Source organism: Crocodylus siamensis, chromosome 2 (genome assembly GCF_052110815.1).
Source record: "Crocodylus siamensis isolate JL-2025a chromosome 2, ASM5211081v1, whole genome shotgun sequence".
Taxonomy (NCBI): domain Eukaryota; kingdom Metazoa; phylum Chordata; order Crocodylia; family Crocodylidae; genus Crocodylus; species Crocodylus siamensis.
Genome location: NC_143396.1, coordinates 115,989,272 through 116,008,964, shown reverse-complemented (window position 1 = coordinate 116,008,964; position 19,693 = coordinate 115,989,272). Strand labels below are relative to the sequence as shown.

Below are 19,693 nucleotides of genomic sequence, written 5' to 3'. Positions count from 1 at the left end.
TGGTAGGCCCTGGGTTCTTCTTGACTCCTTTTGTTATGTGGGACCTATAAACCCACTACAGACCAAGTACTTTCAGAGCCAAGGACATTAAAAGAGATGCTTGAAGGATCTAAAAGAACATAAGATGGACAGAGTGGCACTATTGCAGGTATCATTGTTCAGTAAATGAACAGTGAATTCAATTCATCAGAGGTTGGCTTATGATCCTTTTTGTCAGTTCCAGGGTTCTGAACAGACCCTTGCCGTTTGAGGTCAGTATGGGTATAAAATCTAGCTCCTGACCCAATTCTAGCATATTTTAGATCAAGAGCTTTGGTTCAGGCCCATCTCTCCTAGTGGACAAGGAATCATTGTAATGAGAACAATATAAAAGTAATCAATCCTCTCCCAGCCTTTCCCAGGGAGAAATACAGGACATGTTTGTGTTCTAACAAAAGTTATACTTTTCTGTAGGTCATTAAAGACCCGTGTTCCAGACTCTGTAAGTACATAGAGCTTTCTTCTCCAAAGAAAACAAAGAACATATAACCACGGGATAGTGACAAGGCAGAAAAAAAACCGCTGTGTTCTTACTCAGGAACTGGAGTAAATCACTGGAAAATCATGACTCAAGTCAGTTCTCAAAATTATGTGGTTGTATGTGCAAATATACAAACACACGGTGTACCAATTGCTTCATTTCAATCATCACTACCATATCTGTCACTAATTGTAATCCCTGGAAATCATAGTGGAAGGCCCAGGAATAAGTGGGCATGGAAACTAAAATGCCCTGTCCTGGCTTGGCACAATGGCTGTATATATTGAGAGCTTATTTTATTAATTATCTGGATAATGAAAGAAATCCAAAGTCTGACCCTGCATTACACCACTGTAACTTCTGTGAATCCTCTGAGATACAGATTTAATAATACATTTTGGATTTGTTTCTTTTATAGTTACACCTGTTTACACAGGCTGATTTCAAAAGAACTAGCAGCTCCTAATTTTCATTAATGTGAGACACAACAGATAGAAACAGGCCCAAGTTATTTTAATTCTTCTGAACTTTAAAAAATCAATAACAGAAAGAACAAAGAGAATGGAACAAATTATTTTCTCCTTTTTCTATACTACAAAAGGTGACAGCTATTTCTATTCAGCAAGTTTTCAGTCCAAAATAATTGAGGTATTCTTTAGCAAAAGATATTTTCTCTTTCTAGGAATGTCAGGCTTTTCTCAAGTCTCTGTTTTGCTTAAGTTCAGCACAGTCATCACTATTCTCCCAAGTGACATAGAGCGTTCATCTGGCTCTCTCTTTCCTCAAAAACTGAAGGCTCATTCTTTGGGGACTGTAAGGAGGATTGTGCCCAAGACACAAGGAGATGATTGTAGTGGCTTATATGAATATGGCTCTTTCACTCATACCAGAACCAGCTAGCTATGTGATGATATGAGCCTAAGGTAAGTAAATAACCCAAACTATAGCAAGACCCTTTCCTTCCTCCTAAGTTACTTTTCAAAATGGTGGGTTTCTTTAATCATCGTACAAAGAGGTGCAGATGTGTCCCCTTTTCCAAATATTTCTTACATTCGCTTTCCAAACAAGTTATCTTGGAAAAATCCTTCCCCTCCCAGTTCTTTTGCTCAGGATATAGAAAGACATCTTTTTAAATGGAATTAAAATGGATGAGCCCCAGAAGAAAAGACCTTGCACTACTCAGTCCATCCTCCAAGGAAGGAGAGGTTGCTTCTTTGTTTTCCCTTAGCTGATGAAAAGGAAGCAGGAGCATTATTCTCACCGGTATTTCAAACTTGCAGAACTGAGTACCATTATCAGGTAGGTGTCTACACCTAAGCCAGCTAAGGGGAAATATTAAAATTCAAGTAGCCCAGGAATGCAAGTATAACTGAGTAAATTACTAGAACAGTATCTTGTGTGTATGATTCAGTTAGAGTTGCAAGTGAGTGATACAGTTAGCAAGATGAATATAATGTTGAATACAGTGCTGTTGTCAATGACTTTTATTGACCTAAATGACCCAAAACAAGGCTCTCAGCAGCTGAGGAAAATTTCTGCCATCTCTCTGGTCCAAAAGACACCATATTTTTAGATCACTGACCTTTCTGTCTAGCAGTTTAAAAGAAATTCTCAAGTAAGGCCTGTCAAGTCTGAATGTAGAAATTTCACTCATCCACTTTGGAAGACAGTTCATTTGTCAGCTCTTTCAACCATAGGCTCCATTGACTAAATCACTCTTTACCTGGGAGGATGGAAATTATATTTTTAAGTATTCCAGATGATTCATAAATCACTGGAGTACATGTACATAGTTATAATCTGAGTTGCCACCTTTGATCACCAGGTTCAGCTAAATTACAACCATTAGGCCATCACATTGGCAATGCATGCTTTTTTTCTGGAAACTGAATCTGGTTGTCAAAACCCTGGGTTAATCTTTTTTGGTCATATCACATGAGGCGCTTACTGCACAGTAGCTTAATAACATTGCACAGTAGTATGCCGGTCAAAAACCATACTAATATACTACAGTGCAGTGTTATTAGGCTATTATGCAGTAAGTGTCACTAAAAAACTGTGCTCTGGAGCTACTGAGCATTGAATTAGTACTTGGTTAACCAAGTACTAAACTTAATGCACAGTAACTAGAGCACATTAATGAACGTGTACACACACTGTATTAATAGAACCCCTAGAACTCTTCTCCAAGGTCATTTTTCAGCTCCTTTATTGTAGTTTTTCTTCAAAATAAAACATGATATAACCAAGTTTTCCTTAGAAGTTCTCTGCACTCAGAAGCAGCATCTGATTTCCAACAAAAGTTTATTTTCTGAACATGCTGGATTCTTAAATTCTTTTTCCACCAACTTTAGATTTTAAGAGCTATAGTTCCCATTTCATGAGCTAGACAAGTAAGACCACTTTTCCTATATAGGGTATTAAATAGATTTCACTGTCCTAACAATCGGAAATTAAATTCTGTACAAAGAAACTTAATTTCCTCTCTACCAGGGTTCTTCAGACCAAATATCTCTGTATTGGATATCTTCATTGCAGCTACTTGGAGATGTCTGGAAAACTCCAAACAGGACAGACCTAGCATCTTCACTGACTTTTTCAGATTCTTAATACAACAGCTCTATAAACAGTATCCTTCCCCCCTCACTTATTTCTGGAAATATACATGATAGCAATGGACTTGAAACTCTTTTGCCTGAACTGGAGTTCCATTGAATAGAAAGGGGATTTATTTTATCTGTTCATTAGAGATAGCAATTTGGAATTCTCCTGGAACCAGTTAACTCACCTGGTAGTCTTACTACCCTTCTTTCCAATTGTCTCTCATTATAAATAGTTTAAAACAGTACATTTGTGTCTTGTTTGACTAAGAGTGCTTTATAAGTGCACACCCTCGCAACGTTCCTTTTTCGCCAATTGATTATATGGAGCATACTAACCATGCTTGCTAAAGTAAATAGTGGGTGTGTTTACACAAGATGCTTACTGTGCAGTAGCCTAATAAAGCTACGCAGTAGCATCCTGGTCAAAAACTCTGTTAATATGCTACTGTGCAGTGTTATTAGGCTACTGCACAGTAAGTATTAAAAAAACTACTGCACAGTAGCATGAGTTACTGTGCATTGAATTAATACTTGGTTAACCAAGAACTAAACTTAATGCACAGTAACTAGGGCACATAAGTGAACGTGTAAATGCACCCAATATGTGTGGAACTAGCTGAAGTGAATTCTTCTGATGCATAAAAGGAAGAAAGAATCTTTAATTTTGTGATTGTCTTTCTGGCATCCGTGACTGCCAGTGTTAACCTCAAGAACACCCCATGTGTCTGGACTGGCACCTGACAAGTAAGGTGGTCCTTTCATCAGACAAAGATCTGGAAAAAGGCCAACCCATAGTTAATGATATGATCACTTCACCTACGGGCAAAAGTTATATTTCCCATTTACTTAGGGTCATAAAGGATATGTTTTGCCTATCAAAGGATATGTTTTCCTATTCTATTTAATGTGCATATTTCGCTGAGTGCTGAACTCAGCCTTGTCCTGATGTACGGGTGAAAGTGATTTGATTTGGTGATCCACATACTAGTGGAGGTGAAGGCCTAATAACTATTTGGAGTTTCTCTCTGGTGTTGGGAGGAGCTGGTAATTAGCTAAAATAAACGGGAAGGATTATTGTGTTACAAAACACAGGTCATGAGATCTGCCAAATCTTACTTTGAGACTTATGTAAGTCTCAAGTAAAGTAAGTAAGTAAACTTACGTAATAAGTAAACTTACCATGTAAGGCAACAGCAACCTGCACTGCTCTAGGCAGGCTGCCTTCTAAACCAAGAGCAGTGAGGTCAGGTCTGGGTGGCTGGCTAAGCAGCAGTGGTGGCACAGCCACTTAGACTGATTAACCTGCTTGCAGTGCTCTGTAAACACAGGCATACTGCTTCTAGTGCAGTAAGCTTAAGGGTAACACCATGTAGCATAGTAAATTTATTGTGTAGGCATGTAGGTATTACTTTGACTCTGGTTTAATATTTTCGTGCTGAGCAGCTACCAAATCTACTGAGATGAATGAGAGGCACAGGTGCGCATCACTTTTTTAAAACTTGTCCATTCATCTCTCATTTCCTTTTCTCATATTTCTGCATCTCTAAAATAGAGATAAAAAAGTGCCTCAGGTAGAGTTCAATAAAGGGTTCTGAATGCCTCAGATCCTTTTGTGATAGGGCTGCAAAAATGTGATGTCCAAATACTGAATCACAAATGGAAGCATTAATAGTACCCCTGCAATGCATATGTTCTGACTCCAAATAATGGTGATGAGTTTTTGATCAGCCCTGTGGTCTTTGAGTTGTGGAAGCTAAATAGGAAAGGTAATTCAGGCTCATGTTTTTGGGTGGAGACTTAGCAAAGCTCTTGGCCACTTAATCTGTAATTTCATAAAGGATCTGGGAGATAAAAGCAGTTCTCAGACCTCCGGATATGAATCAGGTGTTTAGCAATTAATTTAAGAACCACATGGACAGAGACTGCTTACTGAGAACAATGTGGTTTGTCTGACGCATAGAGAACATTTGGCACACATAGGGAAAGGTCATACTTGTGCTGCATCTTGCCAAATGAAGGCTGCAAAGGACAAAACCCTCCTCATGAACAGAGTTTTTGTTTCAAAGTGCTGCCTTACTAAGAAGATTAGGATTTGTGAAATGTGAATGGATTGCTCCTACCAAATGGGTCAGAATGTTCTGAAATTTTGAGGGCACTGCCTTTAAAACCAGCCAAGTTGAATAGTGGCCTATCACAATATTAGGCAAATTACTGTATTGACATTTGTAGTGCTTTTTATTAATTGTGTACCCTTTCCTTCTATTATAATTAATAGTGGAGCAATAGTTTTACTAGAAGAGAGGTAATTCTTAATAAAAGATGAATAAATACAAGTTCTTGGATAGTTTTCTTGGATTGGGTCAGTTACCAAACATAACTACGTTTGTTCCCGTTTCTTAGAGAAAGTCCTGTAAAAGTGCACAGACTGATCATACTTCATTCTTTCTTTATTTTCACTCACTGGAAAGGCTTCCTCCAGGATCAGACACATTACCAAGACTGCAATAGTGGCATGTCTGTACTACTGCTCTTTATGCCTGTTGAGTAACAAAGGACTTCTGTCTCTTAACCTGTTCCCTTTCCTAAACACTTGAGTATGTTCTGTCTCTGTTCTTCTCTCTTCTCTGCTTTGTTTTTTCTCATGAAAATTCACCCAGGGAAAAAACCCCAGGATTCATAAAGGATGTGGTGTCAGGGTGTCATACTGAAAAAGTTCCTGTTCTGTGTCATACATTAGCATGCCAACAGCATGCCAATAACCAAAAGATGACTAGTTTCAGTTTGGAAATAAAGGGAAAGGGGTTTTATGTTTGCTGTTCAACGACTGTAGTTACAATCAAGATTTTGTTGTTCCTAGGAGAGAAGCAGCGGCCGTTCATTGTCACTTCCTGGGAGACCTTCGCTCACGCCTCGAGCCATGTCACCTTCTTTTCCTGTCATCTTCCAACCTGCCCCAGATTACTTCAGCAAACCACCTGGAGCAACTGCCCGGTCTGGCAAGAGATTAACTCCCTGGGAAGCAGCAGCCAAGTCCCCCCTTGGCTTGGTAGATGATGCTTTTGGCCCCCAGAACATTCAAGAGTCCATTGTTGCTAATGTAGTCTCAGCTGCTCGTAGGAAAACACTCCCGGAGCCACCAGATGATTGGAAACAGAGAGTTTCTTATGAGCCTCCAGCCCCAAGCATTCATGCTAGCTTAGCCTCATTTGGGAGTAGGCAATCTGGTATCATATCTCCACCAAAAAGCACCATGTCTGCGCCTAGCTGCACTTTCCAGCGTGGCGCTAGGCTCCAGTATGCATATTATGGCCAACGATCCCAAGTAGAACCTGACATGATGTCCATGGACACCAGGTCTGACTATGGCCTGTCAACAGCTAACTCACACTACAATACACATCCAAGAGGATGGAGGCACCAAACATGAAAAGCCTGATATATTCTCCCTTTTTCCAGATTCATAAGCCCTAGACTCCAGTTTGAAAAGAAAAGCTAACCTCTCTGGGTGTTTTTTTGCTGGTTTAACCATCTCTGAATTGAAGATATGAGGAGGCGGTCTCAAAGGGTGAATAGTTCTCATGCTGCTTCAGGGCTCTCAGCTTCTAGAATAGTTTCAGTTTTATTCCCAGCATTAGGATGTACCACATTTTGTTTTGCTTTGTTTTGTTTGAAAAGGGCAAATTTTCATGTGTGTGCCTTTGTGTGTAGGAGGGAAAGCAAATGACTCAGTACAAGCCACAGGCAGGAAAAGTTTAGTTGGAATGAACAGAAAAATATTTACAGATGAATTAATGAAAGAATATTAGGGCACTTTTTTTTAAAACAGAATTTTTTATTCAACTTATAGATGTTCTCAATATATTCAACATCTAAATTTTTAAGTATTTTTTCCAATCCAACTCCAGAATTTGGAAGTGATTAATGGTTATGGTAGCCCAGTTAATTTCCCTGTAACATGTTTTTGTCTTCAGCAAAAGGACTGTAGCAAAATAAATTATTTTACTTTACTATGATCAGTCTAAAAGGCATCTATAGTTATGGTAATTGAAGATCTGTGACATCTAGATGTATGCTAATGTCTTCAAACTGGGCATTTCAGCGAGACTTCAAGATTTGGGTTGCAAATAAATGTGCTAACAAACAACTGAACAGGACATTTCTTTGAGAAATGTATAATTTGCTGAACATTTAGCATAGCATAGTCTGTTATGCTAAAGAGCTGAATAGCTATTCTGAGTATATGAGTTGATGAATATGTGGAAAGCTTTTGATTTGTTCTTTCATTTTGAAGACTGAAATAGGTTACATAGCAAACAGCAATTTGTGTCCTGTAGAGAAGATGACATGTGGAAGATGGTATATGTTACGTGTTATAGGGTCTGAGTTGAGTAAAGACAGCAAGTATTTGGTGATTTGGCTGCAATATTAAATAAATCTGGATGGGTTTGAAGAAATGTAAATAATTGCTATTCTTGGTACTTGCCTTGCATTTATAGTTCACTTTAATAGAATATATATACATATACATATATATATATATATGTGTGTGTGTGTATATATATATATATATATGTATGTATGTATGTATGTATGTACTCCAAGCTTGTTGAGTAGTTTGGATGCTGTTAAAATGTGAAAATAAACCTGGAGGTTTACTGAGAGCATTGCACCTTCCTCAGGTGCCTGGCATTCTTCAAATATCTGTCAAGCATGACCATTTAAAAGTATTGCTGAAACACTATTGAATAGCTCTGCTTAAAATACAAGCAGAGAACATGGAAAAGTGTTCACAGGAAGAAAACATGTGCATCAATCATGTTACAAAGCAAAATCCTTGTTTTCTTCTTGACTTCTTATTTACACTGTTTTGCTTAAGCAACAAACTCTCATGAATTTATGAAGAAAAGTGAGGGAGGTGGGGAGGGGTTTCCAAGAAGGAGCTCCATGCACTTGGTAATGTAGTGATACAACAATGAGGTGCCCAAGCTGCCTCAAACAACCATCCTAAACCCTTATGATCATCCATGCATAACATCAGAGAGAATAATTTGAACTTTTGACACACAATTTGACACGTTCTTCTCTGGATCTTGGGGTTTATTAACCTATTTCAGCAAAGCTTTTAAGAATGCATTTAATGCAGATTAATACATTTCAGTGGAGCTACTGATATAGAGCTCCACATGCTTAAATGTCTATCTTAGCATAAAATGACCAGGGCCAGGTTTCTGTTTTGAATTTTATCCTTGATATCCATTAAATTGGGAACAGGATTAGTCAGTTCCCAGTAAATATTATCTCTGCCAAATACAACTATATAAAAAATTGTTTCACTTCTTAGAATCAGGAGCATGACTTTGTTTATTTCCTTTGAAAATAATATTATGCATTTTAATGTCCTTGGATAACACCAGGAAATATGTGGTTAGCATTAAAACACACCCAACTAAAAGATTGCCAAAGTGTCTGAACTTTAAAACATTAGAAACTCACATGTTATGACACAAAATTAGACTAAATATGGTCCACCCAATTTTACCAAAAAAAGAAACAAAGCATAAAAGAAAATTTACTTATGTTCTTAAGCATTTATAGGATCAACTATTAAAATATAATGGTCTCCATATCATATACCTAGGAGCTCTGTGAAAAAATGTGTAACAAGCTATCTGTAAAATAGATATACTTTCATATAATTGTTACCTACATATATTTTCAGAGAGATCCTGGATATTTCCAGATGGACGTTCTTGTGTAGGTTATTGTGTACATTCTATGTATAGATACAGCTTTTCATGAACATCCCATCAATCAGGACTTTTACACTTGAGAACCAATTCAGCTCCCACTGAGGTCAGAAGAAAGACTCCTGTTGACTTGAGTGGGACTAGACCAGGTACTCAAGTACCTTTCTCCAATTTATGTGTTTAATTCACATGGATTGAGAAAACCCAGAAAAATTCTCACTGAATTTCTTACTTCAAATGTAATCAGTGAAGGGGAGTTTAATCTGAGTAAAGCCTGCCGTATGACTTTCCACACATTACACAGTATAGATAGATAGCTGCGTGTTATGGTGGCTGTGTCACTTGTGCTGCCTTAAATTATGGTAAACCAGTGTTACCTAAATGGAACCCAAAGATTTGCCACAAACATTATGATACTGGGGAGGAAGACCAATTTATAAATACACAGAGTTAAAATAAAAGTTATACTTATTATTCTCATATATTGATATATAGGAATTCAGTTTCCTAGAGGGAAAACAGGTTCAGGCATTATTCTCCCTTTGTGTCAATGGGATTTGTCATTGACTTCATCCCCAGGTACTAGCTAATAGTATACTGCGCACAGGGCTTTATGAGGCATCACTCTGCACTTTTCACTATTTTTCTCCCCACCCCACTTCTTTGCAAATTATCTTTCCATCAAGTCCACATGGCCATTTTATGTGTAAGTTCTGAATATTCATTCAAGTATTTCTGACATTTGGTCATTTGTGAGTGCACAGACCTATATAGTTGATGTGAGGAAAATAGCTCTAATATTTTAAGTACCTGTTATTTACTTCTAAACATACCGTTAAGGCTCAAAGATGTCTGTGTTAATATATGGAGGATGTGATAAGCAAGTATAACTGACAGTTTAGTTTCTGCTGTTATACTAGAAGGTAGATGTTCACATTTTTTGTTCATAATTAGTTACATGTTGGTTAGCTTTAACACATTTACTTACCTATTCACACTTCTTTTTTTCCATAGTAAGAAAAGTCTATGCTATCCTTATAATTGGATTTTCATTTTCATATGCTATTTGTTCACTGCAAAGGACACTTTATTTGAAGAATGCATGCCTGAGTTGTAAATTGTATCATTTAATAAAACAATTTTACCAACCAGATGAGAAACATAAGTTTGATTTGCCCTGATTTGTGTTTGTTTTGAAATAATCTGAACCCAAATAAACATTAATCTCTCATCCTGCATTATTGTTAGAGTCACTGAATTTGCCTGTCTGTGACCTCCTGCTGATTTGAGCTTCTGGGAGCTTAAATGCATAACAGGTCAAATGGCACCATGTCAAATTTAGTAGAAATTCACCTTCACACTGAATAAGCAGAGGAAACAAACACACACACAATGGGTAAAATGACATTGCTAAGGCAGTTTTTATCATTTGGACTTTTTCCTCCTCATGGTTCCTCTTGGAACTGAATTCTGCTTCTTCAGAATTATTTTTCTCCTTCCATTGCAAATAAATACTCAGTTACTTATTTTGGCATTGTTAAGAATGGCTGGATTTGTATTTCCTCATGAAAACATGCAGGGGCAGACTGACTCCACTCTTGACTCCAATCAGATTATTTGGGTGAATAACTACTCGGTGGGCATGTCTACATCTGACTTTACGCACACCTAAACTAAATGTGCCTTAGCCTAAGGCACATTAAGGTGATTTAGGCACACGTCTGCACATGGACAGCTTGAAGTGCCTTACCGCGGCTCTCTAGGTGAACACATCGGCAGTTTGCCCTACTCAGTACGCTCAACAGCCCCTGGAAGATGATGGCAGTGTAGATGGGTGGTGCAGCCCAGCACTGGCCAAGGGGGGGGATCTCCAGTTCCCACCAATCCAGATACAATCTGTCTGGCCCCGGCTCTAACCCTATCCCCATGTTCCTGCCTCCCCAATGTTGGACAAGAGCGGGCTGGAGCCAAGCCTGTGGGGCCCCGTGCTGCTGCCAGGCACCACCAAGAAGAAGACATGGTGGCACAGACACTGGAACGGCAGTTCTGGCAGCAGTGGTACCTGTCGGTGTGCTGACCGACTTGGGACTAAGTCAGCAGAGGGACCAGGAGGTGTGAGGTCTCCTGTCAAAGCACAAGAGAAAGCCTCTGCCCCATAACTCCCTTCAGGCCAAGGGGTCAGCGCAGTGTGGGCAGGGCCTTTGCTAGCGGCTCCCTCATGCCTTTCCCTCAGGGTGGGCAATGCAGCCCTACAGGGGCAGGATACCTCACTGCCCACCTGGGATTCAGGCATCCTCCAAAGCCCGCACTGGAGCTCCTGCCCTAGACAGCAGGTGGGCTGGGAGTGTGTCTGCCCCCGGCATCTGGCACAGCTTTCCCTGCTCCACCCACCTTCATCCTAGGCAAGTGCCTGGCCTCTGTGCCAGACACTGCATGTGGGAGAGGCAGCGTCAGCTCCTGGGGGGCTCTTCGTGGCTCAGCCCGGCAGGTTGGGCACAACACGGGCAGAGACTCGGCTCTCTCCTTGGTCTGCCTTATCCAAGGCTGAGCCCCCACCTGCACTGCATCCAGCCTGCCTGAGCTGAACCATGCAGAGCCCCCTGGACTTGTTGCCACCTCTCCCATGCACAGTGTCTGGCATGAAGGCTAGGCACTAGCTTGGGAGGGAGGTGGGTGGAGAAGAGAAAGCAGTGCCAGGCCTTGGGGGCAGACACAGTCCCAGCCTGCTTGCTGTCCTGGGCCGGAGCTCCAGCGTGGGCTTCTAAGGGCACTTGAGTCCCAGGCAGGCAGCGAGGCATTCTGCCCCTGCAGGGCTGCATTGCCTGGCCAGCAAATCCACCCTGAGGGAGAGGCATGGAGGAGCCACTAGCAAAGGCCCTGCCCATGCTGTGCTGCCCACTTGCCCCGCAGGGAGTCACAGAGTCCCTTGTGCTTTGACAGGAGCCCTCATGCCTCCTGCCCCTTCTGCCGACTTACCACACACGGACAGGGACCGCTACTGCTGGAACCGCTACTCCACTGTCTGCGCCTTGAAGAACAGCACCTGCCACGTCTTCTTCTTGGCGGCACCCCGTGGCAGCGTGGGGGCGCAGGCCTGGCTCCGACCCGCTCAATCACATAGCATTAAAGTGCTGTATGATGTTTACACATGGATTAAGGTGCTTTAGCTAATCATGCCTAAATTTGATACTTGCTTTATGTAAGCATTCAATTTAAGCACAATTAGCCTAAAATTGCCATTTTTCAGGTGCATTAAGCGCACACATGTGTAGACCCGTGCCCTTAATGTGCTTTAAAAATGGCTAATGCACCTTGAATCACCACATGTAGATGCACACAATATAATGAAGGTGTTTACAACTTGCCTATAAAAAGCCAAATCCTCCTTCCTCTCCTTAGGTGAGCAGTTCCATTAAAGAGAATGACATCTTGGGCATTAGGAAGGCAAGCAACATTATCGCACAATGTGCAGAATATTATTGGGATAATTAAAATTTGGAAACCAGTAAAACACTTTAATATCTTAATTATGTAAAAGACTTAAAAAGCTGAAAAGGAACCTATATTCCTACTCATTATGAGTATGTGAAATTTTTTTCTAGCCTGACATGTTGCTTAAATATGTCGCAAATATAGGAAATATATGTCATAGTTTCAGCTAATGTAAATTAACCTAACCATTGACTTCAGTGATTTAAAAAACCTGAAAATCTTGCACATATGTCATAGTTTTTCATATCATGGCTTATCACTGTCCAGACAGTTTCTTTTGGGATGCTGGAGATTTCCTAATTTTTTTAAGTCATACATCAAAACTTTAAATTTTTTTAAATAACTACTGAGTGAACAGACTTTGCTTTATTTTTAACAGACAGTCCAGTGGAAAGAGTGTTCAGTTTAATGAGCAATATGTGGTGTGAAGGCAAAAGCTGAATGTATTTATCCACTACCAAATCTGTTATTTTTCACAAAGTGAATTTTCACCCTTGTTCACTGTTTTATGATAAACCAATCCAGAACTCAGTGTTAATGGCTACAATACTTCGTTCCCAGAAATGTTGCCATTAAGCCAGAAACTACATTTGAAATCTGCTTCTTTAACTCGGCTCCCTTGGTCCCTCTGCAGTCTCCTTCAGCACCCTTGGATGGAGTTAATCCAGTCCTGATTTATATGCGTCTAATATCTTTAATTGATCGCACGCAGACCAGTTCTATGGCAACAGTAGGGAGGCAGTCACTTCTGCCCTGCTCATTCTGTACCCTACCTGGCATGATTTTCCTCATGGCCCAGTGAAACGCCAAGGCAAAGTAGCCTCCCTTCCCCTGTCATTCTTGATGGGCAATTTGCTAGTGTGTGTGTATACATACACATATACATACACACACATAAGGTCACTTGATGGGTGACCCTTGATGGGTTGTAAGCAGTGTAGTTTTATATATATATATATATAAAAAATATAGGAAAGGTAATACAGTTTTATATAATATAAAACTGTACTGCTAACAACCCATCAAGTGATCTCTGTGGTTCACTTGGCAGACCAAAGCATACTTTGAGAGTTAAACTATTTTAGTCCTGGTACATAGTTTGCACCATGCATCTGCACACCCATCACTATTCCACCACTGTGCTTTCACTCATTGTTTTCTTCAGAGGGTTTGCCTGATATCAATCCAAAGCTAAAAGGCTCATGATTTGTGATACAGGTCATTGGGCTGAGCCCCAGTAGAGTCAACAACATTTTGAGCCCCATAGCTCAGCGCTGTCCAGTATTTATGTGTACTCCAGATTACCCACGCACACACACACACGTACACACACACACACAAAGGATCCACATGCTAATTGGCTCCACACACATGGCAGGAACCAGGTGTTCTTGTCATGAGTCCTGGGATCCTCTAAAACTGTACTTGCAGATGAAGCACAGGATGACCTGGTCTGGCTCCACCTCGTGCAGGGTGGAGCCACACTACTTGCAAGTAATAGGCTAAGAGAGGAAGCGACAGAGGAATCATGGGTAGACTGTTTGGGACTCTGTTTGGTGATATTTGCCAGACATTTAAGGCTGGTAAGAAACAGGAATCATTGGAAATGGGAAAGAAAGGTTCAGATTAGTTGTGGGAGTGAAGAGGAAGTCAAAATGTGTTCAGTGTAGTGGCTCCCCATGATTTGAAAAAGTCACTGCTGAGGGAGACTGTGCACAATGGGCACTACTCATCTGAAAAAACTGCACTAACCTGTTCCTGTAGTAGGTTATATTTACCCGGTAAGGGGCCATATATTTTACAGGCATACTCAGTGCTGGCTGTATTTAGTCTGTTTCATAGTTGGTTTCTGAACACCTGGTGCTTTTGGTAGCAGTTTAATGACTGACAAGGTATTTAATGAAGTTTCCTTTTATCCTAATGTTAGATGAGGAGCTTTTTTCCTCATGTTGACTGGGGGGAAAAGAACCTAATGTTATATTTCAGTAAATACAGTATATCTGGCTTTTTAGGGAAGAAAACAAGTAAAGGAAGAGGCTCATACTTTTTTTCTAATTTTCATATTCAGCCTATAGGTCAAAAGAAACATTATTTAATTAATTAAGCACTGAATGTAGACTGCTACAAATATGACTTTGTAATGTAAATTACATAAATACAGATAGAAAGTTGAGGGTGAGGTTATTATTTGTAAATATGCAAACATGGTGTGTATGGGCATGATTTAGATTGTTACAATCATTGTTGTATATATTCAAAGTTAAAAGAAGGTAGGAAAAAACCCAAAATACTAAGACCAGTTATAATTAAGGACCCACATTTTTGGCTAGAAAGATATGTTTTTCTTTAATTACTGGCAAACCTTTATTGATTTATTAGAGAAAAACAAACTGATTGACTGAAATAAAATATCTCATTTTGTATGTTAAGAGACAGTTTTTAAGCAGTCTGTAGGAGACGTTTCCAAAACACCTCCCACTTATCTGCAAACTTCAGATGCTTTTTTCATATGTCTGAATGTTAACTTCTATTCGTCTAGCATCTGTAGTAGTACATATTAGAGCAAAACCCAGCATAATCAAACCAAAGAAGAAACAGAAGGTAAGTATACCATTATGTTTCTATATGCTCTTATTATTAATACAAGTGATAATGCATAACTACCTTTCCTTCTATAAATGACCCTACTACAATTGCTGTTTTTCAATATCATTAATAATAAGTTAAGCCATCTTAGTTTTAATCAGTCATTTCCTGTTTTTAATGGCTGGATTCAGATTTAATCTGAGAAAATCAGGGCATTTTGGAAAACATCGGAGTTGAAAGAGAGCCAGTGTGCTCATCGCACACTATTTCTAATCACTTTTCCAAGGGTACGTAGAAACCCATCAATGTAAACAGTGTAAAGCTCTAATGATTTAATTATTTCAATATGATACACATTTTGTATCAAGCCGTATAAAGCAGCATGGAATTAGAAGTTTTCCAAATCCATTTTTGAAGCCTTTCCATTTTCTTAAGAACAATTAATCATCCTTGGAATAGCAGCATCTCTTGTTCAGAAGACCATGAAACAATAATTACATTTCTAGTCAATCTAATGCCTGTGGTAGCTTTTGACAATGTAAAATAAGAGATTTTTTTTGTTATGTAGGAGGATGATTGGCATATTTGCTGCATTTGGTTTAAGCCACTTTTACCATTCCTAACATTTATTCTCATTAGCTTTAAGTCTCAAAATCATTTCCAACTCTGGCCTCAGTCTAGACCTGCTGTTTAAATATATTCTAATTTATGTGAAAGAAATCCAAGAGGCCTTGCTCGCATCCACTGTAGGAGTTCTGTCAGGTGGGCTGCAGAACAGCACAGAATGGTTTTAAGTAAAGCCTCTTGCTCAACAAAAGCAGAGTTGAGATATAAAAGGGGAAATAGTAGAAGCTAAAAAGGAGCTTAGCATGAAACAGTCTTCCAACAATGCAGTGAGTTTGATCCAGTTGTCCTTTTTGAGGAAAAGCTGTTGCTGATTTCAATGACAAGCCATAAAGTTGACTGGAATTTTTTTAATCATGTCAACCAACTCTGAAGTAATTTACATGCAATATAAGTACTACGTTGGGAAAACAACTCTTTGTGGGAATAGAATTGGCCTCTGACTAATATCAGTGTTTGGACCAAGAAACAGTGTTGACCAAACATTCAAAACAGGAGCAGTGCCAGTCTCAAGAAAACCAGGAAATTCTTCTATCTGGACCAGAATTGGGATCACAGTAATTACTGTGCATTGTCTTTACCAAACATAGTCTGGTTATTTCAAGCCCGCACAGGAAAACTTAAAAAGCCTTAAAAGTACATTTCAAAATAAAACTTAAAATTGAGCGAAACAATTCCATAGGCATGTTATCAGGCTGTGAGGCATACCCAGGAGCAAGCAAAGTAAGTTTTAACTGAACTCTTCCCTTCTTGTACTCAAAATTCACTATTATGTTGTTTCAAATACCACAGATTGCATAGGTTTCAATAGTAAGGATTTCTGGGATATGCTGCACAGTGATGCATTTTGGGATCTCACTGATGAACCAGAAAGTGTCGAGAGGACTTCATAGATCAGAAAAAAAGTAGAATTGAATAAAGGTTAGTTACCATTCCAGGCTGTGCTAACAGATATTTTCTTTACTCCCTGAACAGTAACATAGCCAATCCATAGCTTGGCCAAAAGAGACAACTGGCACAATTCTTACAGTTCATCTAGACGTGTGAGATTCAGCTGTGCAAATGCAGACAGTCAAGAAGCTTGACTCCATTTTCATTTTTGGCACCTAGCCAGTCATTTACCCAGGTGCAAAGTGACCAAGAAGTGGGTGCAAAATACTACTATTCTGACATGATGGCATTTTACATGCACACTGCAATCGCTTTGAGGAGGTGTAAACGCCTAGGGATTGGTGTAGGGTGGTTTGCCATGACAATGGGGAATAAGACCCACAGGTCTGGATGTCAGATATCTTGAATGATCTGTGCATTCAGCAGCCCCGTCCGCATTTCCACAACTCAGCCTAAATCTCACACTTCTAGATGAGCCGTAAGAAAGATGCAAGTTCTCTCTTTTGGCCAAGCTAGGAGGTGGCTATATGACAGTTGAACAGGCAGCTATGCACCAGCCCCCACTTTTGCTAGGCAAGTGCCTTGATGGAGTCTAGCCAGGAAGGAGCATTTAGGACTTAGGACTGTAAGGAAATGGCAGCCGTAGCAGCACAAAGTGAAGGGGCTGGACTCTGGATAGTAGTCTCAGGCTCCCTTCTTTCCTCCTTCACAGCCTGCTGAATGAGGCTCTGTTACCCAAACAATTTGTTGTGCTCTAACACCCACCTACCCTCCAGAATCCCTACCTCCAGAAGCCACAGCAATATATGATGTCCATTTAGCACTCTCTTTCCCTGAAGTCACCAGGAGTTACCCATCCCCCAGCATTCTCAAAGCTCCCATGGGTCCTATGACCCCCAAAAGACCATGCACCTTGTAGTCTTAGTTCCCCCATTGTCCTCAGGAACCTGTATTTCCAGAGCCATGTCTACCCCCAGAAGCTCTGTGGCCCAGCACAGGCGAGCTTCTGAGTAGCTCCCAGCTCAGCTACCCCCACCTTCCCATTCAGACTCAACTTAGCTATGTCCCACAGATGCCTTTGAACAGCTCTGCCACAGCTACCAGGTTTTGTGCAGCTTCATGGCTCACCATCAGCCTTGTTCATGGTAGTTTATAGTTAAATGCAAACTGCACATCGAGGCAAATAAACTCATTAAATAGTTTGCCACAAGGCACAAAATTGGGCTCCTGCTGGCCAATAAATTGGAGTTAGTTGGTGAGAAGAAATGTAGTGCTAGTAGGCAACCATCAATCCTTCTGGCTTATGGTGTACACATGAGAGGTCACCAGGACCTCTGACTTGTGCACCTAGGCAGGAGTATGGAGGAGTGGAGGCTGTCCAGACCTTCTATCCCTCCTTTAGACCATTGACTTGAGACAGTATCCAAAGCCCAGACCATGTCCAGATGTTTGGTGCCTCAATGGCTATAGTCATACACACATCCAGGAATTGAACCCGGGTCTCCCCTATGACAGACAAGGAGTCTACCACTGAATCACAACAGTAGGTAAAAATAAATATTAAACAAATCTAGATTCAGAGGAACTCCCCTCTGTGCTTTCATACAGTCTCTCTCTTTTGGGGATCACCGAGATACATTTGTCCTACTGTCCCTGTGGCTTCTTTAATTCATAGGACCCTCATACACTTGAAGGCTATAGCATTTTTTCCAGTAGCAGCCGAGCAAAACAGAGAAGGTCAGTGCAGAACTGAACCAAGCTGTTTACTGAACTCGTAGGGTTTGAGAATTAAACACAGGTCAAAAAAGCATCAATAAAAGGGTGACAAGGCAAAGATAATCCTGGAGACACATGGGATGAAATTCTGGCCTGATTGAAGTCAAAGGGAGTTTTGCCATTGACGTCAGTAGGGTCAGGATTTCACCACAGAGGGAAAATGAGATGTACCACAAAGTACAACTGGTGATGAACTCACAGCTGTCGGATTAGCCATCATTCATTGTCAACAATCCTACAGTACTTCCAGGCCCATCACAGCAAAAATCTAAGAGACAATATTACAGTTAACCCTAGTCAGATTTTTAAAAAGAATACTGCCTCTTTTCAGTACTTTACATTAATGTGAACGTGTCACCTATCATCTAGCATCCTCCACATGCCAAGGAGCTCTGTGGTTCTCAGCAGGCTCAGTACCCTGTAGCCCTAGCACTCACTTGCCTATATATGTATATGTACTATTATATATGGGACATATGTGATGTAAATGCTGTGCTCTGGTTTGCTGTGCAGGTGTGAATTTTCCTAAAGAACTGAAGAGGAAGGTAAAATGAGAGCCTGAGATTTCAGGTCTGGTTGTATGCTTTTACATTGTTATTATTTTGGTAGAGCCAAAAGGATTTTAATGCTAGACTGTAAATGTCTCAAAAACAGCAGACTGAGTTCTCCAAGAAAAAGACTGCTAAAAAGTCAGCTCTTTCTATGTTTTAATATGGACTTCTGCTGGATTTGTTTTTAATCCAATAGCTGTTTTTCACCCTGGCAGAATTATGCACAGACAGTTCCATTTTGGAAGTTTATTATTGGATTTGGGTCTGGCTCCTCTGTGTTTAACTTGTAATGAGTGGTAGCTTAAATGCAATTTTGGATGACAGCTACTAGAGGTTTGGACAAATAACATTTCAACAGTAGCTTTGTTTTCCTTATGTCCTTCTCTGCCACATATATGGTACAGAGGTCATGGAGAACAAAAAATGGCTTAAGACTGAAGTCCAGTTACTTCAGTCTGAAGTCCAGTTACTTCAGTCTAAGCAGGGGAGGGTTACAAATTCATGGAAGTCATCAGAGCTATGCTTACTTATGACAGGGGTTAGACTTGACTCTGCTTTTTATAACATTTTGTTTTTAATGTTCACTCTTCTTCTTTGTCTCATTTTCAGACCTGAATGAAGTGTGTTATATTAATGATAGAGTATTTAAACAAAATAGTGCATTGTAATGAATAAGTACTTAGAGCCATATAAACTAACCAGGGGCCATACGAGACCAAAGACAAATAAAATGAAAGTTCCCATAACTTGGCTTCTCTTCCTACTTTAAGGGGGTAGAAAGAATGGTAGGTTCATTTTTTTGTAGTTATTCAGTGCCACCCCCACCCCCAGCACACACACAGACTGTGGGTAGCACTGGTACAAACCCATAACAAAAACTTGGTTCCTAATCTGAAGAGTTTA

General features: G+C 40.1%; 1 protein-coding gene across 3 annotated transcripts in view; it reads left to right on the top strand.

Moving 5' to 3' along the window:
- The window catches only part of SYNPO2 (synaptopodin 2), a 143,283-nt gene extending 133,183 nt beyond the window's left edge, over window positions 1–10,100 (top strand). For all 3 annotated transcript variants that reach the window (XM_090036640.1, XM_090036641.1, XM_090036642.1), the window contains one exon: window positions 5,981–10,100. In XM_090036640.1, coding sequence (XP_089892766.1) covers window positions 5,981–6,550 — 570 coding nt within the window. In that variant the 3' untranslated portion in view covers window positions 6,551–10,100. The remainder of the gene's footprint in view (window positions 1–5,980) is intronic.
- The last annotated feature ends 9,593 nt before the right edge of the window (window positions 10,101–19,693 follow it).